The 24,412-nt window shown below is 47.7% G+C and overlaps 2 protein-coding genes across 5 annotated transcripts in view; both read right to left on the reverse strand.

The window, feature by feature from the left end:
* LOC136588589 (keratin-associated protein 10-4-like) overlaps nucleotides 1–24,412 on the reverse strand; it is an 820,730-nt gene that overhangs the window by 473,826 nt on the left and 322,492 nt on the right. The window lies entirely within an intron of this gene.
* LOC136588609 (uncharacterized) overlaps nucleotides 1–24,412 on the reverse strand; it is a 94,474-nt gene that overhangs the window by 40,755 nt on the left and 29,307 nt on the right. For 3 of the 4 annotated variants that reach the window (XM_066587988.1, XM_066587970.1, XM_066587998.1), the window contains exon 2: nucleotides 21,978–22,100. In XM_066587988.1, coding sequence (XP_066444085.1) covers nucleotides 21,978–22,100 — 123 coding nt within the window. The remainder of the gene's footprint in view (nucleotides 1–21,977; nucleotides 22,101–24,412) is intronic. The other variant, XM_066587979.1, reaches the window with a different exon arrangement.

The following is a 24,412-nucleotide window of genomic DNA, read 5'->3' on the forward strand; positions in this document are numbered from 1 at the left end:
CATCATCGCTACTCACATTCCTTTTACAATTTTGAAGGACTTTGATCCTCACATTACTTAGTCGGTTTCGTTGGCGCCTGCACTAATCAGGCCCACTTTGATACTTTGATACGTTTTATTTCTAACTAATATCCTGTTGATATTGATATTGATATTATTGTTACACCTCCTCCCTGTTCTTTACTCAGAGTGACCCACCGAGTGGGATTATCCCAACTATCGGATAGCCAGATTAGTGGATACCTGAGGACTAGAACAGGCTTTTGCCTAACTTTGCTCCCTACCTAATAACTCTTTTACCCTTGTGTGTCTCTCCCCACCTCTTCCAGTCTCCCTGAGCCTTCCCAACACCTCCGGATGTCTATTTCTACAGACTCTCTGGTGTGACCCCATACAAGGTGCTCTTAAAGGCATAGAATAAATCTGTCTAACTGTTTGTAAACCTTTATATTTAGTCGCCTCAGTTGAGAGGAAAGAACTCTCCTTTCTGACGCCAGAAAACTCCAATGGCAGACATTCGGATCACTACATTCAACATACGAGGTTTGAACTCCCCACTTAAGAGGCACAACCTCTCCCTCCTGCTGAGAAGGTATGGCACGAAAATACTATTTTTACAAGAGACACATTTTAAAGGTGATAGGTGTCTGGCCTTACCAGGCAAACACTTTCCTCAAGCCTTCCACAACACACACCCTACTTCGGCTTCAAAAGGGGTATCCATTCTATTCCACAAATCGCTGGTCTTTAAATGTGAGGCACAATATGCAGATGGCGAGGGTAGGGTCTTGTTCCTCAGGGGATCGCTTAATAACATCAAAGTGACTTTGGCGAACTTGTACGCTCCTAATGTAGATCAGGTATCTTGGCTAATTAAGCAACTGGAGGCGCTTGGTAGCTTTGCCTCAGGCCAGGTTATTGTGGGGGGCGATTGGAATTTGACTCTCAATGCATTGCTGGACTCCTCCGGAGGTAGGTCCCAGGTCTCGCAGAGGAAACTGAGGGCACTGGGCAGACACCTCCAAAAATTAAATGTAATAGATACCTGGCGACATCTTTACCCAGCCTCTAAAGATTTCACCTATTATTCCACAGTGCATTCTTCTTATCAGAGGTTGGATTACCTCTATGTCTCCTCCAGGCTCCTGCCCTCCCTAAATAGTGCCAATATTGACCCCATGACGATTTCGGATCACGCCCCCTTACATATCAATATCCGATCTTTCCAAGAAGGCCCAAAAGAGTGGAGATGGCGCCTTAACGATTCACTATTAGACACACAAGAAAACCAATCGCTGATAGCGGAATTGCTTCAAGAATACTTCCAGCTTACCAATAACGGCGAAACAAGTACCCCGATAGTGTGGGAAGCCCATAAAGCGTTTATAAGAGGCCGCCTAATCGACTTAGGGTCAAGAACCAAAAAGCAGCAACAAAAAGACATAGATGAGAAACTCACACAAATAGCGGCCCTCGAACAAGTTGCTAAAAGCTCCCAAAATAAAGATAACTTAGAAAAATTAACGGATCTGCGACGAGAGCTACGAAATACCCTTGAGTCAAGATTTAATAAGAAATACCTCTACTTAAAACATACCCTTTACGCACATGGAAACAGAGGGAGTAAATTTGTGACAGCCCTAATAAAAAAAAAACGCAGCAGAAATCACATAAATTCCATAAAGACCCAAACAGGGGAAGTGGCGTCCTCATCAAAGGGAATTGCCGGGGAGTTCCACCAATTTTACTCGTCACTCTACGACCTACAGGGACAAAATCCCAACACAGACCCACAGCAAACTAGAGAACAAATTAAGGCATTCCTAGACACAGTACACTTACCCAAAATGGGAATAGAGAACGCTCAATCCCTTCTGACCCCAATAACCCAAAAGGAAATCGAAGAGACAATAGATTCCTGCGCACAGGGAAAAAGCCCCGATCCAGATGGCCTCACCTTGACTTACTTTAAAGCTTTTAAATCAATTCTAATCCCACAGTTAACAAGTCTATTTAACGCACTACTACAGGGGGAACCCCTACCTAAACAGGCACTAGAAGCTCAGATTTCATTAATACATAAAGAAGGCAAAGACCCCCAAGAGTGTAGTAGCTACAGGCCGATATCTCTAATTAATTTAGATTTGAAATTATGGGCCAAACTGCTATCTAAACGCCTGGAAAACTACATACCCTCGCTAATTAATAGCGAACAAGCAGGCTTTGTGAGGGGAAGGGAAGGCCGCGACAATTGCTACCACTTGCTAGACGCAATAAGATATGCATGGACCCAGAATATCCCAATGGTCATCGCTAGCACTGACGCTGAAAAAGCGTTCGATAGGGTTAGTTGGCCCTACATGGCAGCGGTGCTGGAAAAGTTCGGCCCTCCTGAACCCTTCATCAGAGCCATATTCCCACTATACTCCAACCCATATGCCAGAATAAAGACCAATGAAATATTATCAGCCCCATTAGATATACATAATGGGACTCGACAAGGCTGACCATTATCCCCCTCTCTCTTCATCTTAACACTCGAGCCTCTCCTACAGAGTATTAGACAAGACCCACATATACATGGCCTAAAGTACGGCCAAGACACCCTCTCGACCGCAGCATTCGCAGACGACATAGCAATAGTTATCACAGAGCCAGAAAAAAGTCTGCCCAATTTGATCACGCAACTAAAAGATTTCGGGAAAATATCAAACTTTAAAATCAACTTCTCAAAGTCCACCATCCTAAATATTTCAGTACCAGAACTGACTTTTCGCAATCTAAAATCCCGCTCTCCCTTCACATGGTCAAACTCGGCAATCTATTATCTTGGCATTAAATTGACCAAAAATATAGAGGACCTCTACACCTATAACTTTAAGCCCCTCATAATACACATAAAAAGCAAGTTATCCATCTTCGACCTTCCCTTTCTGTCGTGGTTCGGCAGAAAAAACATAATAAAAGCATATGTCTTACCAATAATATTGTATAAAATACGCATGATCCCGATCTCTCTACCTAGAACCTTTTTTGAAAGCATAAGGAGAGCTTTCTCCAGCTATGTTTGGAGACAGAGGAGACCGCGTTTGGCATATAGCCTAATGGTGAGGCGACGATCAGAAGGAGGAATTGACTTACCCTGCATAAGGGAGTACCATAAAGCAACCCAGTTAAGCTACTGGATGGAGCTGGCACACCCTACGAAAGATTGTCGGCTATTTAACCTGGCAGAAAAATCACACGGCCCATCTTTAATGGAGGACTTATGGTATCCCACGAAACCCAAATATAAAACAACAAACTTTAACCCCCTCCTTAGGGGCCCCTGAGAGGCCTGGGACGACCTTAGAGAATCCCTAGCCCCCACACCCTCCCCGCTCTCCCCACTGAGAGCCCTACATAAGTTAATAGGGGTCCCCCCAGACCCTGCAACGGAGAGCCTTTGGAAAAGCTTCTCCGCAAAGAAGGTGGAGGAGATACAACTCCAAGCCCACAAAAAACCTGAGGAGATCCTCCAGAACCTACTTCCCAACCATAAATTCTCATACCTACAGACAGCCCACATAACCAGCTCTATAGGGAAATTCTTGAACTCCTACAAATCTACAAGATCCAAAACCCCCTTCGAAAAGATCCTGGGCGAGGGGTCCACTGTACCAAGAAAAATTTCTAACTTAAGGAGGAAGTTCACCTCCCCAGCCACAGCTACCAAAACTGCATTCTTAACATCATGGGAAAAGGAACTGAATATATCACTTTCCCCAGCAGAAGTAAAACTCATTTTAAACACAGCATTCGGCCTTTTCCCATGTGTACTAATGCAAAAATGCCATTATAAGCTCTTGGTACGGTGGTATAAAACCCCTCAATGGTTGGCCGCCTATAAACTAACCACCCAAGACAAGTGTTGGAGGTGTAACCATGGAGTGGGCTCATATCTTCACATATGGTGGGAATGCCCTCTTATCATCCCATTCTGGAAGGGAGTAGAAAAAATGCTAAAAGGCATATCTCCAGACCTAAAACTTAGTGCCGATCTGATCTTTCTCTGGAGACCCTCTGCAGCCTTCCATCCTCTGAGGAACAAACTAATCTCCCTAGCCATTGATGCAGCAAAGGCCCTGATCCCCCTATTGTGGCTAAAGGAACTTCCCCCATCCCTGAATCAGTGGAGGGAAAAAGTAGACTTGATCTGCAACATAGAAGAACTAGCGAGCTGGGGAAGAGGAAAACATGACGAATTCATTCAGAGATGGAGCCCGTGGAAGGCCCTGGTGTGGAAGGACTGATAGTATATATGAGATGGTTTGTGCCGTACCTTCTCAGAGGACCCTCTCCCCTCATATGGATTACCACATACACACTAAGACGAACCTACATAAGCAAACAACCTAAAATACACCTATAGAGTGATCTGAAGCATAGAAGAGATGATCTGACTGCCGCACTAAGATTGCTTACAGGATACACCAGGAGACCTGTGAAATGGAAAGACGGGTGAAAAACTCGGACGCATAACACCTTACTTATCCCACACCCCTTTCCCTCTCCTATCTACCCCGCCCCCGCAGTTCTTCCCACTCCCACTCCCCCGTACACCCCCCCCCCCCCCACTGTATTGTCTAACAATATAATATACACCAAGAGCTATTCACGAGAGACATTAGAATACCCGGTGTAAGGGTGAAAGCTGATGCTAAACATTGTTTATTTACAGTTGTTATTTTTTATGGCTACCATACAGCTCCTAGCCCAATGGACTAGGCTTTAAATTGATTCTTATATCTGCCAAATTACATGTATGTTTATACAATGAAACAAAAAATCCAATAAAACTGATTTTCAAAAAAAAAATTATATGACTGAGCCTTGTGGGCCTAAGAAAAATTGCCCGTTCGGCGTGATTACGTGAGGTTTCAGGAGGAGGAGCAGGAGGAGGATGAATAGAATACACAGATTGATGAAGCTAAAAAGTCCCCGTTTTTGATGGTGATAGAGAACGATGCTTCCATCCGCGGGTGCAGCCTACGTATTGTTTAGGTATCGCTGCTGTCCGCTGGTGGAGAAGAGAAGTCTGGGGAAATCCAGGCTTTGTTCATCTTGATGAGTGTTAGCCTGTTGGCACTGTCGGTTGACAGGCGGGTACGCTTATCCGTGATGATTCCCCCAGCCGCACTAAACACCCTCTCTGACAAGACGCTAGCCGCAGGACAAGCAAGCACCTCCAGGGCATAAAGCGCGAGTTCAGGCTACGTGTCCAGCTTCGACACCCAGTAGTTGTAGGGGGCAGAGGTGTCACGGAGGACGGTCGTGCGATCGGCTACGTACTCCCTCACCATCCTTTTACAGTGCTCCCGCCGACTCAGCCTTGACTGGGGAGCGGTGACACAGTCTTGCTGGGGAGCCAGAAAGCTGTCAAAGGCCTTAGAGAGTGTTCCCCTGCCTGTGCTGTACATGCTGCCTGATCTCCGCACCTCCCCTGCTACCTGGCCCTCGGAACTGCGCCTTCGGCCACTAGCGCTGTCGGATGGGAATTTTACCATCAGTTTGTCCGCCAGGGTCCTGTGGTATAGCATCACTCTCGAACCCCTTTCCTCTTCGGGTATGAGAGTGGAAAGGTTCTCCTTATACCGTGGGTCAAGCAGTGTGTACACCTAGTAATTCGTAGTGGCCAGAATGCGTGTAACGCAAGGGTCACGAGAAAGGCATCCTAACATGAAGTCAGCCATGTGTGCCAGGGTACCTGTACGCAGCACATGGCTGTCCTCACTAGGAAGATCACTTTCAGGATCCTCCTCCTCCTTCTCCTCCTCCTCAGGCCATACACGCTGAAAGGATGACAGGCAAGCAGCATGGGTACCCTAAGCAGTGGGCCAAGCTGTCTCTTCCCCCTCCTCCTTATCCTCCTCCTCCTCCTCAACGCGAGATATAGACAGGTGGGTGCTCTGACTATCCAGCGACATATTGTCTTCCCCTGCCTCCGTTTCTGAGCGCAAAGCGTCTGTCTTTATGCTTTGCAGGGAACTTCTCAAGAATCATAGCAGAGGAATGGTGACGCTAATAATTGCAGCATCGCCGCTCACCATCTGGGTAGACTCCTCAAACTTTCCAAGGACCTGGCAGATGTCTGCCAACCAGGCCCACTCTTCTGTAAAGAATTGAGGAGGCTAACTCCCACTGCACCGCCCATGTTGGAGTTGGTATTCCACTATAGCTCTACGCTGCTCATACAGCCTGGCCAACATGTGGAGCGTAGAGTTCCACCGTGTGGGCACGTCGCACAGCAGTCGGTGCACTGGCAGATGAAACCGATGTTGCAGGGTGCGCAGGGTGCCAGCGTCCGTGTGGGACTTGCGGAAATGTGCGCAGAGCCAGCGCACCTTTCCGAGCAGGTCTGACAAACGTGGGTAGCTTTTCAGAAGGCGCTGAACCACCAAATTAAAGATGTGGGCCAGGCATGGCACGTGCGTGAGGCTGCCGAGCTGCAGAGCCGCCACCAGGTTACGGCCATTGTCACACACGACCATGCCCGGTTGGAGGCTCAGCGGCGCAAACCAGCAGTCGGTCTGCTCTGTCAGACCCTGCAGCAGTTCGTGGGCCATGTGCCTCTTATCTCCTAAGCTGAGTAGTTTCAGCACAGCCGCCTTGACAAAGGCTGTTTGCAACAGCCGAAACGTTGCGTGATTACTGATGGAATAAAGGAATAATATATATTTTACTGCATCTGGACGCTCCTGCTGCCTTTTTGGATACACTGTGAGAATTTGGATGATTTGGATCCGTCTCCTGGTCAGCGGCTGTGCAGGGAAAGCCTGCCCTTGGAGAAGGGTGTGTTGTGGTGCTGCGGGTACTTGTGTATTGTTGGAGTGTTCAGCTCAGCCTGCTGACGCTTGCCCACCGCTGTGCTGCCGTGCCGCGCGACACCGACTGCTGGCGACGTGCTGCTGCTGACACATCTTCATTGCGAGACAGAGGCTGCATAGGAGGGGGAGGAGGGTGGTTTAGTGAAAGAAGCATACACCGCCGCAGATACCACCACCGAGCTGGGGCCCGCAATTCTGGGGGTGGGTAGGACGTGAGCGGTCCCAGGCTCTGACTCTGTCCCAGCCTCCACTAAATTCACCCAATGTGCCGTCAGGGAGATATAGTGGCCCTGCCCGCCTGTGCTTGTCCATGTGTCTGTTGTTAAGTGGACCTTGGCAGTAAACGCGTTGGTGCAGGCGCGTACAATGTTGCGGGAGACGTGGTCATGCAGGGATGGAACGGCACATCGGGAAAAGTAGTGGCGACTGGGAACTGAGTAGCGCGAGGGCCGCCACCGCCATCATACTTTTGAAAGCCTCCGTTTCCACAAGCCTATACGGCAGCATCTCCAGGCTGATAAATGTGCACGTTTAACGCTTGAGCGTGCGGGTGCGTGGCGGCATACTTGCGCTCCAACACTTGCGCTAGCGACGGCTGGACGGTGCGCTGAGAACATTGGTGGATGGGGCCGAGGACAGCGGAGGTGAGGGTGTGGGTGCAGGCCAGGAGACGGTAGTGCCTGTGTCCTGAGAGGGGGGTTGGATCTCAGTGGCAGGTTGGGGCACAGGGGGAGAGGCAGCGGTGCAAACCGGAGGCGGTGAACGGCCTTCGTCCCACCTTGTGGGGTGCTTGGCCATCATATGTCTGTGCATGCTGGTGGTGGTGAGGCTGGTGGTGGTGGCTCCCCGGCTGATCTTGGCGCGACAAAGGTTGCACACCACTGTTCGTCTGCACTCTCAGTGAAAAACTGCCAGACCTATGAGCACCTCGGTCTCTGCAGAGTGGCATGGCGCGAGGGGGCGCTTTGGGAAACAGTTAGCTGGCTGCGTATTAATTAGGACTACTACCCCCAGCACAGACGCAGTACACTGAGGACGGTCACAGGCAGCCCAAATAGATTTTTTTTCCCCAAATTGTTTTGGAAAAGCCCACTGCCTATATAGACAATATATCTCTTTCACTGTCCCTACCTCACCACTACTGGCCCTAGACTATGTAAAATTACTGCAGACTGTTTCCCTCTGGACAGGATTACAGCGGTGATGTAACGGCCAACGCAGAGCCAGGAAAGAATTTTGCGCAAGCCTGCTGTAACACTTAGCTGGCTGCGTCTTAATTAGGACTACTACCCCCAGCACAGACGCAGTACACTGAGGACGGTCACAGGCAGCCCAAATAGATTTTTTTTTCCCCAAATTGTTTTGGAAAAACCCACTGCCTATATAGACAGTATATCTCTTTCACTGTCCCTGCCTCACCACTACTGGCCCTAGACTATGTAAAATTACTGCAGACTGTTCCCTCTGGACCGGATGACAGCAATGATGTAACGGCCAACGCAGAGCCAGGAAAGAATTTTGCGCAAGCCTGCTGTAACACTTAGCTGGCTGCGTATTAATTAGGACAAATACCCCCAGCAGAGACGCAGTACACTGAGGACAGTCACAGGCAGCCCAAATAGATTTTTTTTCCCCAAATTGTTTTGGAAAAGCCCACTTCCTATATAGTGAGTATATCTCTTTCACTGTCCCTGCCTCACCACTACTGGCACTAAACTATGTAAAATTACTGCAGACTGTTTCCCTCTGGACCGGATGACAGCGGTGATGTAACGGCCAACGCAGAGCCAGGAAAGAATTTTGCGCAAGCCTGCTGTAACACTTAGCTGGCTGCGTATTAATTAGGACAGCTACCCCCAGCAGAGACGCAGTACACTGAGGACGGTCACAGGCAGCCCAAATAGATTTTTTTTCCCCAAATTGTTTTGGAAAAGCCCACTTCCTATATAGACAGTATATCTCTTTCACTGTCCCTGCCTCACCACTACTGGCCCTAGACTATGTAAATACTGCAGACTGTTTCCCTCTGGACCGGATGACAGCGGTGATGTAACGGCCAACGCAGAGCCAGGAAAGAATTTTGCGCAAGCCTGCTGTAACACTTAGCTAGCTGCGTATTAATTAGGACAACTACCCCCAGCAGAGACGCAGTACACTGAGGACAGTCACAGGCAGCCCAAGTAGATTTTTTTTTCCCCAAATTGTTTTGGAAAAGCCCACTGCCTATATAGTGAGTATATCTCTTTCACTATCCCTGCCTCACCACTACTGGCCCTGGACTATGTAAAATTACTGCAGACTGTTTCCCTCTGGACCGAATGACAGCAGTGATGTAACGGCCAATGCAGAGCCAGGAAAGAATTTTGCGCAAGCCTGCTGTAACACTTAGCTGGCTACGTATTAATTAGGACAACTACCCCCAGCAGACACGCAGTACACTGAGGACGGTCACAGGCAGCCCAAATAGATTTTTTTTTCCCCAAATTGTTTTGGAAAAGCCCACTTCCTATATAGACAGTATATCTCTTTCACTGTCCCTGCCTCACCACTACTGGCCCTAGACTATGTAAAATTACTGCAGACTGTTTCCCTCTGGACAGGATGACAGCGATGATGTAACGGCCAACGCAGAGCCAGGAAAGAATTTTGCGCAAGCCTGCTGTAACACTTAGCTGGCTGCGTAAATTAGGACAACTACCCCCAGCAGAGACGCAGTACACTGAGGACGGTCACAGGCAGCCCAAATAGTTTTTTTTTTTTCTCCCAAATTGTTTGGGAAAAACCCACTGCCTATATAGACAGTATATCTCTTTCACTGTCCCTGCCTCACCACTACTGGCCCTAGACTATGTAAAATTACTGCAGACTGTTTCCCTCTGGACCGGATGACAGCAGTGATGTAACGGCCAATGCAGAGCCAGGAAAGAATTTTGCGCAAGCCTGCTGTAACACTTAGCTGGCTGCGTATTAATTTGGACAAATACCCCCAGTACAGACAAAGTACACTGAGGACGGTCACAGGCAGCCCAAATAGATTTTTTTTCCCCAAATTGTTTTGGAAAAGCCTACTGCCTATATAGTGAGTATATCTCTTTCACTGTCCCTGCCTCACCACTACTGGCCCTGGACTAGGTAAAATTACTGCAGACTGTTTCCCTCTGGACCGGATGACAGCGGTGATGTAACGGCCAACGCAGAGCCAGGAAAGCATTTGGCGCAAGTCTGCTGTAACACTTAGCTGGCTGCGTATTAATTAGGGTAACTACCCCCAGCAGAGACGCAGTACACTGAGGACGGTCACAGGCAGCACAAATTGATTTTTTTTTCCCAAAATTGTTTTGGAAAAGCCCACTGCCTATATAGACAGTATATCTCTTTCACTGTCCCTGCCTCACCACTACTGGCCCTAGACTATGTAAAATTACTGCAGACTGTTTCCCTCTGGACCGAATGACAGCAGTGATGTTACGGCCAATGCAGAGACAGGAAAGAATTTTGCGCAAGAATGCTGTAACACTTAGCTGGCTGCGTATTAATTAGGACAACTACCCCCAACAGAGACGCAGTACTCTGAGGATGGTCACAGGCAGCCCAAATAGATTTTTTTTCCCAAAATTGTTTTGGAAAAGCCCACTGCCTATATAGACAGTAAATCTCTTTCACTGTCCCTGCCTCACCACTACTGGCCCTGGACTATGTAAAATTACTGCAGACTGTTTCCCTCTGGACAGGATTACGGCGGTGATGTAACGGCCAACGCAGAGCCAGGAAAGAATTTTGCGCAAGCCTGCTGTAACACTTAGCTGGCTGCGTAAATTAGGACAACTACCCCCAGCAGAGACGCAGTACACTGAGGACGGTCACAGGCAGCCCAAATAGATTTTTTTTCCCCAAAATTGTTTTGGAAAAACCCACTGCCTATATAGATAGTATATCTCTTTCACTGTCCCTGCCTCACCACTACTGGCCCTAGACTATGTAAAATTACTGCAGACTGTTTCCCTCTGGACAGGATTACAGCGGTGATGTAACGGCCAACGCAGAGCCAGGAAAGAATTTTGCGCAAGCCTGCTGTAACACTTAGCTGGCTGCGTATTAATTAGGACAACTACCCCCAGCAGAGACGCCCAAATAGATTTTTTTTCCCCAAATTGTTTTGGAAAAGCCCACTGCCTATATAGTGAGTATATCTCTTTCACTGTCCCTGCCTCACCACTACTGGCACTGGACTATGTAAAATTACTGCAGACTGTTTCCCTCTGGACCGGATGATAGCGGTGATGTAACGGCCAACGCAGAGCCAGGAAAGAATTTTGCGCAAGCATGCTGTAACACTTAGCTGGCTGCGTATTAATTAGGACAGCTACCCCCAGCAGAGACGCAGTACACTGAGGACGGTCACAGGCAGCCCAAATAGATTTTTTTTCCCCAAATTGTTTTGGAAAAGCCAACTTCCTATATAGATAGTATATCTCTTTCAATGTCCCTGCCTCACCACTACTGGCCCTAGACTATGTAAAATTACTGCAGACTGTTTCCCTCTGGACCGGATGACAGCGGTGATGTAATGGCCAACGCAGAGCCAGGAAAGCATTTGGCGCAAGCCTGCTGTAACACTTAGCTGACTGTGTATTAATTAGGACAACTACCCCCAGCAGAGACGCAGTACACTGAGGACAGTCACAGGCAGCCCAAATAGATTTTTTTTCCCAAAATTGTTTTGGAAAAGCCCACTGCCTATATAGTGAGTATATCTCTTTCACTGTCCCTGCCTCACCACTACTGGCACTAAACTATGTAAAATTACTGCAGACTGTTTCCCTCTGGACCGGATGACAGCGGTGATGTAATGGCCAACGCAGAGCCAGGAAAGCATTTGGCGCAAGCCTGCTGTAACACTTAGCTGACTGTGTATTAATTAGGACAACTACCCCCAGCAGAGACGCAGTACACTGAGGACGGTCACAGGCAGCCCAAATAGATTTTTTTTCCCCAAATTGTTTTGGAAAAGCCCACTTTCTATATAGACGGTATATCTCTTTCACTGTCCCTGCCTCACCACTACTGGCCCTAGACTATGTAAATACTGCAGACTGTTTCCCTCTGCACCGGATGACAGCGGTGATGTAACGGCCAACGCAGAGCCAGGAAAGAATTTTGCGCAAGCCTGCTGTAACACTTAGCTAGCTGCGTATTAATTAGGACAACTGCCCCCAGCAGAGACGCAGTACACTGAGGACAGTCACAGGCAGCCCAAATAGATTTTTTTCCCCCCAAAATTGTTTTGGAAAAGCCCACTGCCTATATAGACAGTATATCTCTTTCACTATCCCTGCCTCACCACTACTGGCCCTGGACTATGTAAAATTACTGCAGACTATTTCCCTCTGGACAGGATGACAGCGGTGATGTAACGGTCAACGCAGAGCCAGGAAAGAATTTTGCGCAAGCCTGCTGTAACACTTAGCTGGCTGCGTATTAATTAGGACAAATACCCCCAGTACAGACAAAGTACACTGAGGACGGTCACAGGCAGCCCAAATAGATTTTTTTTCCCCAAATTGTTTTGGAAAAGCCCACTGCCTATATAGTGAGTATATCTCTTTCACTGTCCCTGCCTCACCACTACTGGCCCTAGACTAGGTAAAATTACTGCAGACTGTTTCCCTCTGGACCGGATGACAGCGGTGATGTAACGGCCAACGCAGAGCCAGGAAAGCATATTGCGCAAGCCTGCTGTAACACTTAGCTGGCTGCGTATTAATTAGGACAACTACCCCCAGCAGAGACGCAGTACACTGAGGACGGTCACAGGCAGCCCAAATAGATTTTTTTTTCCCCAAATTGTTTTGGCAAAACCCACTGCCTATATAGACAGTTTATCTCTTTCACTGTCCCTGCCTCATCTCTACTGGCTCTAGACTATGTTCAATTACTGCAGACTGTTTCCCTCTGGACAGGATGACAGCGGTGATGTAACGGCCCACGCAGAGCCAGGAAAGAATTTTGCGCAACAATGCTGTAACACTTAGCTGGCTGCGTATTAATTAGGACAACTACCCCTAGCAGAGACGCAGTACACTGAGGACGGTCACAGGCAGCCCAAATAGATTTTTTTTCCCAAAATTGTTTTGGAAAAGCCCACTGCCTATATAGTGAGTATATCTCTTTCACTGTCCCTGCCTCACCACTACTGGCACTGGACTATGTAAAATTACTGCAGACTGTTTCCCTCTGGACCGGATGACAGCGGTGATGTAACGGCCAACGCAGAGCCAGGAAAGCATTTTGCGCAAGCCTGCTGTAACACTTAGCTGGCTGCGTATTAATTAGGACAACTACCCCTAGCAGAGACGCAGTACACTGAGAACGGTCACAGGCAGCCCAAATAGATTTTTTTTCCCAAAATTGTTTTGGAAAAGCCCACTGCCTATATAGACAGTATATCTCTTTTACTGTCCCTACCTCACCACTACTGGCCCTAGACTATGTAAAATTACTGCAGACTCCTTCCCTCTGGACAGGATGACAGTGGTGATGTAACGGCCAACGCAGAGCCAGGAAAGCATTTGGCGCAAGCCTGCTGTAACACTTAGCTGGCTGCGTATTAATTAGGGTAACTACCCCCTGCAGAGACGTAGTACACTGAGGACGGTCACAGGCAGCACAAATTGATTTTTTTTTTCCCAAAATTGTTTTGGAAAAGCCCACTGCCTATATAGACAGTATATCTCTTTCACTGTCCCTGCCTCACCACTACTGGCCCTAGACTATGTAAAATTACTGCAGACTGTTTCCCTCTGGACCGGATGACAGCAGTGATGTTACGGCCAATGCAGAGACAGGAAAGAATTTTGCGCAAGAATGCTGTAACACTTAGCTGGCTGCGTATTAATTAGGACAACTACCCCCAGCAGAGACGCAGTACTCTGAGGATGGTCACAGGCAGCCCAAATAGATTTTTTTCCCCCAAATTGTTTTGGAAAAGCCCACTGCCTATATAGACAGTATATCTCTTTCACTGTCCCTGCCTCACCACTACTGGCACTGGACTATGAAAAATTACTGCAGACTGTTTCCCTCTGGACCGGATGACAGCGGTGATGTAACGGCCAACGCAGAGCCAGGAAAGAATTTTGCGCAAGCCTGCTGTAACACTTAGCTGGCTGCGTAAATTAGGACAACTACCCCCAGCAGAGACGCAGTACACTGAGGACGGTCACAGGCAGCCCAAATAGTTTTTTTTTTCTCCCAAATTGTTTTGGAAAAGCCCACTGCCTATATAGACAGTATATCTCTTTCACTGTCCCTGCCTCACCACTACTGGCCCTAGACTATGTAAAATTACTGCAGACTGTTTCCCTCTGGACCGGATGACAGCAGTGATGTTACGGCCAATGCAGAGACAGGAAAGAATTTTGCGCAAGCCTGCTGTAACACTTAGCTGGCTGCGTATTAATTAGGACAACTACCCCCAGCAGAGACGCCCAAATAGATTTTTTTTTCCCCAAATTGTTTTGGAAAAGCCCACTGCCTATATAGTGAGTATATCTCTTTCACTGTCCCTGCCTCACCACTACTGGCACTGGACTATGTAAAATTACTGCAGACTGTTTCCCTCTAGACCGGATGACAGCAGTGATGTAACGGCCAATGCAGAGCCAGGAAAGAATTTTGCGCAAGCCTGCTGTAACACTTAGCTGGCTGCGTATTAATTAGGACAAATACCCCCAGTACAGACAAAGTACACTGAGGACGGTCACAGGCAGCCCAAATAGATTTTTTTTTCCCCAAATTGTTTTGGAAAAGCCTACTGCCTATATAGTGAGTATATCTCTTTCACTGTCCCTGCCTCACCACTACTGGCCCTAGACTAGGTAAAATTACTGCAGACTGTTTCCCTCTGGACCGGATGACAGCGGTGATGTAACGGCCAACGCAGAGCCAGGAAAGCATTTGGTGCAAGCCTGCTGTAACACTTAGCTGGCTGCGTATTAATTAGGACAACTACCCCCAGCAGAGACGCAGTACACTGAGGACGGTCACAGGCAGCCCAAATAGATTTTTTTTCCCCAAATTGTTTTGGAAAAGCCAACTTCCTATATAGATAGTATATCTCTTTCAATGTCCCTGCCTCACCACTACTGGCCCTAGACTATGTAAAATTACTGCAGACTGTTTCCCTCTGGACCGGATGACAGCGGTGATGTAATGGCCAACGCAGAGCCAGGAAAGCATTTGGCGCAAGCCTGCTGTAACACTTAGCTGACTGTGTATTAATTAGGACAACTACCCCCAGCAGAGACGCAGTACACTGAGGACAGTCACAGGCAGCCCAAATAGATTTTTTTTCCCAAAATTGTTTTGGAAAAGCCCACTGCCTATATAGTGAGTATATCTCTTTCACTGTCCCTGCCTCACCACTACTGGCACTAAACTATGTAAAATTACTGCAGACTGTTTCCCTCTGGACCGGATTACAGCGGTGATGTAACGGCCAACGCAGAGCCCGGAAAGAATTTTGCGCAAGCCTGCTGTAACACTTAGCTGGCTGCGTATTAATTAGGACAGCTACCCCCAGCAGAGACGCAGTACACTGAGGACGGTCACAGGCAGCCCAAATAGATTTTTTTTCCCCAAATTGTTTTGGAAAAGCCCACTTCCTATATAGACAGTATATCTCTTTCACTGTCCCTGCCTCACCACTACTGGCCCTAGACTATGTAAATACTGCAGACTGTTTCCCTCTGGACCGGATGATAGCGGTGATGTAACGGCCAACGCAGAGCCAGGAAAGAATTTTGCGAAAGCCTGCTGTAACACTTAGCTAGCTGCGTATTAATTAGGACAACTGCCCCCAGCAGAGACGCAGTACACTGAGGACAGTCACAGGCAGCCCAAATAGATTTTTTTTCCCCCAAAATTGTTTTGGAAAAGCCCACTGCCTATATAGACAGTATATCTCTTTCACTATCCCTGCCTCACCACTACTGGCCCTGGACTATGTAAAATTACTGCAGACTAATTCCCTCTGGACAGGATGACAGCGGTGATGTAACGGCCAACGCAGAGCCAGGAAAGAATTTTGCGCAAGCCTGCTGTAACACTTAGCTGGCTGCGTAAATTAGGACAACTACCCCCAGCAGAGACGCAGTACACTGAGGACGGTCACAGGCAGCCCAAATAGTTTTTTTTTCTCCCAAATTGTTTTGGAAAAACCCACTGCCTATATAGACAGTATATCTCTTTCACTGTCCCTACCTCACCACTACTGGCCCTAGACTATGTAAAATTACTGCAGACTGTTTCCCTCTGGACCGGATGACAGCAGTGATGTAACGGCCAATGCAGAGCCAGGAAAGAATTTTGCGCAAGCCTGCTGTAACACTTAGCTGGCTGCGTATTAATTAGGACAAATACCCCCAGTACAGACAAAGTACACTGAGGACGGTCACAGGCAGCCCAAATAGATTTTTTTTCCCCAAATTGTTTTGGAAAAGCCCACTGCCTATATAGTGAGTATATCTCTTTCACTGTCCCTGCCTCACCACTACTGGCCCTAGACTAGGTAAAATTACTGCAGACTGTTTCCCTCTGGACCGGATGACAGCGGTGATGTAACGGCCAACGCAGAGCCAGGAAAGCATATGGCGCAAGCCTGCTGTAACACTTAGCTGGCTGCGTATTAATTAGGACAACTACCCCCAGCAGAGACGCAGTACACTGAGGACGGTCACAGGCAGCCCAAATAGATTTTTTTCCCCAAAATTGTTTTGGAAAAGCCCACTGCCTATATTGACAGTGTATCTCTTTCACTGTCCCTGCCTCACCACTACTGGCCCTAGACTATGTAAAATTACTACAGACTGTTTCCCTCTGGACCGGATGACAGCAGTGATGTAACGGCCAATGCAGAGCCAGGAAAGAATTTTACGCAAGCCTGCTGTAACACTTAGCTGGCTGCGTATTAATTAGGACAACTACCCCCAGCAGAGACGCCCAAATAGATTTTTTTTCCCCAAATTGTTTTGGAAAAGCCCACTGCCTATATAGTGAGTATATCTCTTTCACTGTCCCTGCCTCACCACTACTGGCACTGGACTATGTAAAATTACTGCAGACTGTTTCCCTCTAGACCGGATGACAGCAGTGATGTAACGGCCAATGCAGAGCCAGGAAAGAATTTTGCGCAAGCCTGCTGTAACACTTAGCTGGCTGCGTATTAATTAGGACAAATACCCCCAGTACAGACAAAGTACACTGAGGACGGTCACAGGCAGCCCAAATAGATTTTTTTTCCCCAAATTGTTTTGGAAAAGCCTACTGCCTATATAGTGAGTATATCTCTTTCACTGTCCCTGCCTCACCACTACTGGCCCTAGACTAGGTAAAATTACTGCAGACTGTTTCCCTCTGGACCGGATGACAGCGGTGATGTAACGGCCAACGCAGAGCCAGGAAAGCATTTGGTGCAAGCCTGCTGTAACACTTAGCTGGCTGCGTATTAATTAGGACAACTACCCCCAGCAGAGACGCAGTACACTGAGGACGGTCACAGGCAGCCCAAATAGATTTTTTTTCCCCAAATTGTTTTGGAAAAGCCAACTTCCTATATAGATAGTATATCTCTTTCAATGTCCCTGCCTCACCACTACTAGCCCTAGACTATGTAAAATTACTGCAGACTGTTTCCCTCTGGACCGGATGACAGCGGTGATGTAATGGCCAACGCAGAGCCAGGAAAGCATTTGGCGCAAGCCTGCTGTAACACTTAGCTGACTGTGTATTAATTAGGACAACTACCCCCAGCAGAGACGCAGTACACTGAGGACAGTCACAGGCAGCCCAAATAGATTTTTTTTCCCAAAATTGTTTTGGAAAAGCCCACTGCCTATATAGTGAGTATATCTCTTTCACTGTCCCTGCCTCACCACTACTGGCACTAAACTATGTAAAATTACTGCAGACTGTTTCCCTCTGGACCGGATTACAGCGGTGATGTAACGGCCAACGCAGAGCCCGGAAAGAATTTTGCGCAAGCCTGCTGTAACACTTAGCTGGCTGCGTATTAATTAGGACAGCTACCCCCAGCAGAGACGCAGTACACTGAGGACGGTCACAGGCAGCCCAAATAGATTTTTTTTCCCCAAATTGTTTTGGAAAAGCCCACTTCCTATATAGACAGTATATCTCTTTCACTGTCCCTGCCTCACCACTACTGGCCCTAGACTATGTAAATACTGCAGACTGTTTCCCTCTGGACCGGATGATAGCGGTGATGTAACGGTCAACGCAGAGCCAGGAAAGAATTTTGCGAAAGCCTGCTGTAACACTTAGCTAGCTGCGTATTAATTAGGACAACTGCCCCCAGCAGAGACGCAGTACACTGAGGACAGTCACAGGCAGCCCAAATAGATTTTTTTTCCCCCAAAATTGTTTTGGAAAAGCCCACTGCCTATATAGACAGTATATCTCTTTTACTGTCCCTACCTCACCACTACTGGCCCTAGACTATGTAAAATTACTGCAGACTCCTTTCCTCTGGACAGGATGACAGTGGTGATGTAACGGCCAACGCAGAGCCAGGAAAGCATTTGGCGCAAGCCTGCTGTAACACTTAGCTGGCTGCGTATTAATTAGGGTAACTACCCCCAGCAGAGACGCAGTACACTGAGGACGGTCACAGGCAGCACAAATTGATTTTTTTTTCCCAAAATTGTTTTGGAAAAGCCCACTGCCTATATAGACAGTATATCTCTTTCACTGTCCCTGCCTCACCACTACTGGCCCTAGACTATGTAAAATTACTGCAGACTGTTTCCCTCTGGACCGGATGACAGCAGTGATGTTACGGCCAATGCAGAGACAGGAAAGAATTTTGCGCAAGAATGCTGTAACACTTAGCTGGCTGCGTATTAATTAGGACAACTACCCCCAGCAGAGACGCAGTACTCTGAGGATGGTCACAGGCAGCCCAAATGGATTTTTTTTTCCCCAAACTGTTTTGGAAAAGCCCACTGCCTATATAGACAGTATATCTCTTTCACTGTCCCTGCCTCACCACTACTGGCCCTGGACTATGTAAAATTACTACAGACTGTTTCCCTCTGGACCGGATGACAGCGGTGATGTAACGGCCAACGCAGAGCCAGGAAAGAATTTTGCGCAAGCCTGCTGTAACACTTAGCTGGCTGATTAAATTAGGACAACTACCCCCAGCAGAGACGCAGTACACTGAGGACGGTCACAGGCAGCCCAAATAGTTTTTTTTTCTCCCAAATTGTTTTGGAAAAACCCACTGCCTATATAGACAGTATATCTCTTTCACTGTCCCTGCCTCACCACTACTGGCCCTAGACTATGTAAAATTACTGCAGACTGTTTCCCTCTAGACCGGATGACAGCAGTGATGTAACGGCCAATGCAGAGCCAGGAAAGAATTTTGCGCAAGCCTGCTGTAACACTTAGCTGGCTGCGTATTAATTAGGACAAATACCCCCAGTACAGACAAAGTACACTGAGGACGGTCACAGGCAGCCCAAATAGATTTTTTTTCCCCAAATTGTTTTGGAAAAGCCTACTGCCTATATAGTGAGTATATCTCTTTCACTGTCCCTGCCTCACCACTACTGGCCCTAGACTAGGTAAAATTACTGCAGACTGTTTCCCTCTGGAGCGGATGACAGCGGTGATGTAACGGCCAACGCAGAGCCAGGAAAGCATTTGGTGCAAGCCTGCTGTAACACTTAGCTGGCTGCGTATTAATTAGGACAACTACCCCCAGCAGAGACGCAGTACACTGAGGACGGTCACAGGCAGCCCAAATAGATTTTTTTTTCCCCAAATTGTTTTGGCAAAACCCACTGCCTATATAGACAGTATATCTCTTTCACTGTTCCTGCCTCATCACTACTGGCTCTAGACTATGTTAAATTACTGCAGACTGTTTCCCTCTGGACAGGATGACAGCAGTGATGTTACGGCCAACGCAGAGACAGGAAAGAATTTTGCGCAACAATGCTGTAACACTTAGCTGGCTGCGTATTAATTAGGACAACTACCCCCAGCAGAGACACAGTACACTGAGGACGGTCACAGGCAGCCCAAATAGATTTTTTTTCCCAAGATTGTTTTGGAAAAGCCCACTGCCTATATAGTGAGTATATCTCTTTCACTGTCCCTGCCTCACCACTACTGGCACTGGACTATGTAAAATTACTGCAGACTGTTTCCCTCTGGACAGGGTGACAGCGGTGATGTAACGGCCAACGCAGAGCTAGGAAAGAATTTTGCGCAAGCCTCCTGTAACACTTAGCTGGCTGCGTATTAATTAGGACAACTACCCCCAGCAGAGACGCAGTACACTGAGGACGGTCACAGGCAGCCCAAATAGATTTTTTTTTCCCCAAATTGTTTTGGAAAAGCCCACTGCCTATATAGACAATATATCTCTTTCACTGTCCCTGCCTTACCACTACTGGCCCTGGACTATGTAAAATTACTGCAGACTATTTCCCTCTGGACAGGATGACAGCGGTGATGTAACGGCCAACGCAGAGCCAGGAAAGAATTTTGCGCAAGCCTGCTGTAACACTTAGCTGGCTGCGTATTAATTAGGACAATTACCCCCAGCAGAGACGCAGTACACTGAGGACGGTCACAGGCAGCCCAAATAGATTTTTTTTCCCCCAAATTGTTTTGGAAAGGCCCACTGCCAATATAGACAGTATATCTCTTTCACTGTCCCTGCCTCACTACTACTAGCCCTAGACTATGTAAAATTACTGCAGACTGAGGACGCAATGCTCTGCACGGCCGATATACAAAAAAAAAAAGTGCAACACTGCTAAAAGCAGCCTCAACAGTACTGCACACGGTTAGATGTGGCCCTAAGAAGGACTGTTGGGGCTCTTAAAGCCTAAAATAACTCCTAATGCTCTCCCTATAGCAGCTCCACCATCAGCAGCACTTTCCCTGAGCTATGTCAGAATGCATCTGTGGCGAGCCGCGGGAGGGGCCGATTTATATACTCGGGTTACACCTGATCTCGCCAGCCACTCACTGCAGGGGGGTGGTATAGGGCTTGAACGTCACAGGGGGAAGTTGTAATGCCTTCCCTGTCTTTCTATTGGCCAGAAAATCGCGCTAACGTCTCAGAGATGAAAGTGAAAGTAACTCGAACATCGCATGGTGCTCGTTTCGAATAACGAGCATCCCGAACCCGCTAATACTCGAACGAGTATCAAGCTCGGACGAGTACGTTCGCTCATCTCTACTTATGAGGTCTAAGTGTTCTAGTATGTGTAGAGTTTTGCACATGCCAACGCATACATATGTGCACTTTAGTGCACCCTCATGGACTCCTATAAAGATTTTGTTGCACAAATGTGCTTAAGAATAGAGCATGTCTTGAAGGCTTTTTCGTGGGTGCAAAATGCAATGCCACTAGCCTATTGACTTCTATTGAGCCACCTTCACCAGTGATTTTTGTGAAAGTAAAATTGCAGCACGCGCTATCTATCTTGGTGCATACACACAACAGATTTTGTATATCTGAACCAAAATCTGCAACAAAAGCCATTTGGTGCAGATTATAAAAGTTGGTCAGATTATCGGAACAAAATTTCCAGTTCTTCCCTTCTCGGCTCTTCATTTGGAGATGCAGAATGCCCTCAGGGCCCTGTGTGTTGGGGGACATACAATTGTGCTAACCTCCTACTTCTAATAGAAATAAAATAGTAACCCCATCATGTATATTTCTCTTAAGATGCTCCCGGCTCTATATTTTATGAGCAATGCAAAACAGTTACTTAAAAAGATGTAAAGAGACAGACAGAGGGCTCTTAGGACTTGTTCACAAGGCACAATATCACTGACCAATTGGACACAGATTCTGCACCCAATTCTTCAGCTAAATCTGCACTATTTTGAAATTCTATCGAATGAAATGCCAATCCGAGCTGTAGGTCATAAAGTGGGAATTCTTCCTCATGGGGTGTCATATTGGAAAATCAATGATGTGGATCTGACAGTTTAAAACTAATGTGAGTGGGGAATTATACTGAGTGCGAGGAGGAGGAACCAGTATAGGAGCAGCTTACAGGTACTCACCGGGCCGTAGCATCTTACATCTGGGAATGATTTTGTGGCACATTTCCCAGAGCCATTGGGGGAATTCCTATGGCAACACCGGCTCTCACAATCATCACTGTATATACACGGATCTTCATTCTTCTAGATGTTAAATACAGGAAATAAATGTTTAGTGAATTAATTCATAAGCTTTGAAAATAATGTCACAGGAAGAAGTAAAGACAATCTATACTTGTTAACCCGAATTGTCCTTAAAACTCCAAGAAAAAGGAGCAACCTTCCAGATTCCATAAAGTTCTGAAATCTACCGTTTGTCGCTGAGGTGTTTTACAAGGGAGCTGTAAGGACTGGCGGTTCGCGGGTCCATCGTGCCCGCACCGCTGGTCCTGTCACACGTGTGGCTGCTGTGCAGCACAGGGGGGCGCCGGTCCTCGTCACCTCTTCTGGCCGCCGAGCTCCTTCTCGCCGCCGGGTTGCCAGGGACGTGGTGGGTGTTGCCCCGCATTGCGTCCTCGGTATCATAGCAACCAGGCATGTGTCTCCTTTTCTGCCTCCTGCAGGGCTGGGGGCGGGTTCCCCAGTGCTGCTGGGTGCACTCAGCTGCTGTCAGGCTCCTCGCCCCAATCTGCTGCTGGGGCGGGAGCTCTGAGAGCATTTAAACCTGCTTGTGTCTGCAGACCAGTGTCAGTGTTAGTTTGGTTCTCCTGCTACACCAGCGTACTTCGTGTTTTTGACTCCTGATATTGACTCTCTGCTTTGACCTGACGTTGCCTTTGCCTGACCCTCTTGTACCGTGCACCCTCTCGTTGCTGACCCGGATTGTCTGACTCTCCTTGCTGTTGTTTGTTCCAGTGTCTCCCTTCCTTAGTGAGTGTAGGGACCGTCACCCAGTTGTCGCCCTGGGACCTAGCCCAGGAGGGCAAGTAGGTAGGGACAGGGGTTGCAGGTATTTTCAGGGACTTCCAGTTTCCCGTACCCCGAGTCCTGACAGTAAAACTGGTCGAAAGGAAGTCGGATCCCTACATCCGACCAGCAACCTTGAAACCCGCTATGGAGGATGTGGCGGCCTTAGCCAACCAGGTCCAGGTTCTGACGAACCTGGTCCAGGACCTGACTGCTCGCCTGCAGCATGAGGAGCAGCGAGGGTCTTCTAATATGGTGCAGCTCCTCCCCACTCCTGGTACAGTTTCTGAACCCCGAGCAACACCTCCTGACTTATTTTCCGGGCAGAGAAGTCAGTTTTTTGTGTTCAGAGAAGGCTGCAAGCTTTATTTTGACCTTCGACACCAGTCCTCTGGCACAGAATACCAGAAGGTGGGTTTCGTGATAACTCGCCTGAGGGGAGAACCCCAAAACTGGGCCTTCTCCTTACCAGCTGACTCCCTTACCCGACAGCCACTAGACGCCTTTTTTGCTGCTTTGGGTCAGCTGTATGACGAACCTGACCGTGCTGCCTTCGCAGTCTCTAAACTCCTGGCCTTGCAACAGGGGCGGAAGGTGGCTGAGGACTATTGTGCACAATTTCGCCAACACTGCACGGAGCCTGGGTGGAATGACGCTGCCTTAAAGGATCTGTTTTTGGCCAGTCTGTTGGAGGGCCTCAAGGACCTCTTGGTGGCACACCCGGAGCCTAGGACTTTGGAGCAAGCCATGTCCCTGGCCATCCGGGCTGACCGACGCTTGAGGGCCAGAAGCTCGACTCGGACCAGCCCTGTCCGTACGTCTACATCTTCCGTGGTTCCGACCTTAACCCCTCCCTCCGCAGAACCAATGGAGCTGGGAACCATGACCCTGAAGCAACGTCGGGAATATCGTCTCAGGATGAAGTCTGTCTCTACTGTGGGGAGCTGGGTCATCGCATTGTGACCTGCGAGAAAAAGCCACGGCAGGAAAACTTCCGCTCCTAGGCAGTTGTCAGGAGGACTGTCTAGGAGCTAAGGTACTCCCTGTAAGGTCTAAGATGTTGTTGCCCTGCACCTTAGAATTCCGGTCTTTCTACCGTACCGGGCAAGTGTTTCTGGATTCTGGAGCTGTTGCTAATTTTGTTAATTTTGATTTTGTTGCTAAACTGTCTGAGTATTTTTTCCGTTTAGACCCCCCTATTCTGGTCTCTGGTGTTGACTCTACTCCCTTGCAGGCTGGTCTTGTAAATCTGGTTACCCCGGAGTTACAGTTCACTATTGGGGCCCTACATACAGAGACCTGTACATTTTTTTTTTTCAATTTGTTCTTTATTGGTTTTTCATATCTTTTAAAAAAGGTACATACAGAATGTATATAGAAGATTTATGCAAACATGTATACAATCTTTGCGAGGTGTTAGTAACAGTTAAACATATTTAAAGAGCTGGTTTCTTTATAGAGTTTTTGTAAAGTCTATATCCATATCTTGAGTGAAAGCATAAATAGCTATGCAACCTTGCATGGATTAGTCTTAGTTAGAACAAGAAATA

The sequence above is a fragment of the Eleutherodactylus coqui genome, chromosome 1 (assembly GCF_035609145.1).
Source record: "Eleutherodactylus coqui strain aEleCoq1 chromosome 1, aEleCoq1.hap1, whole genome shotgun sequence".
Classification (NCBI taxonomy): domain Eukaryota; kingdom Metazoa; phylum Chordata; class Amphibia; order Anura; family Eleutherodactylidae; genus Eleutherodactylus; species Eleutherodactylus coqui.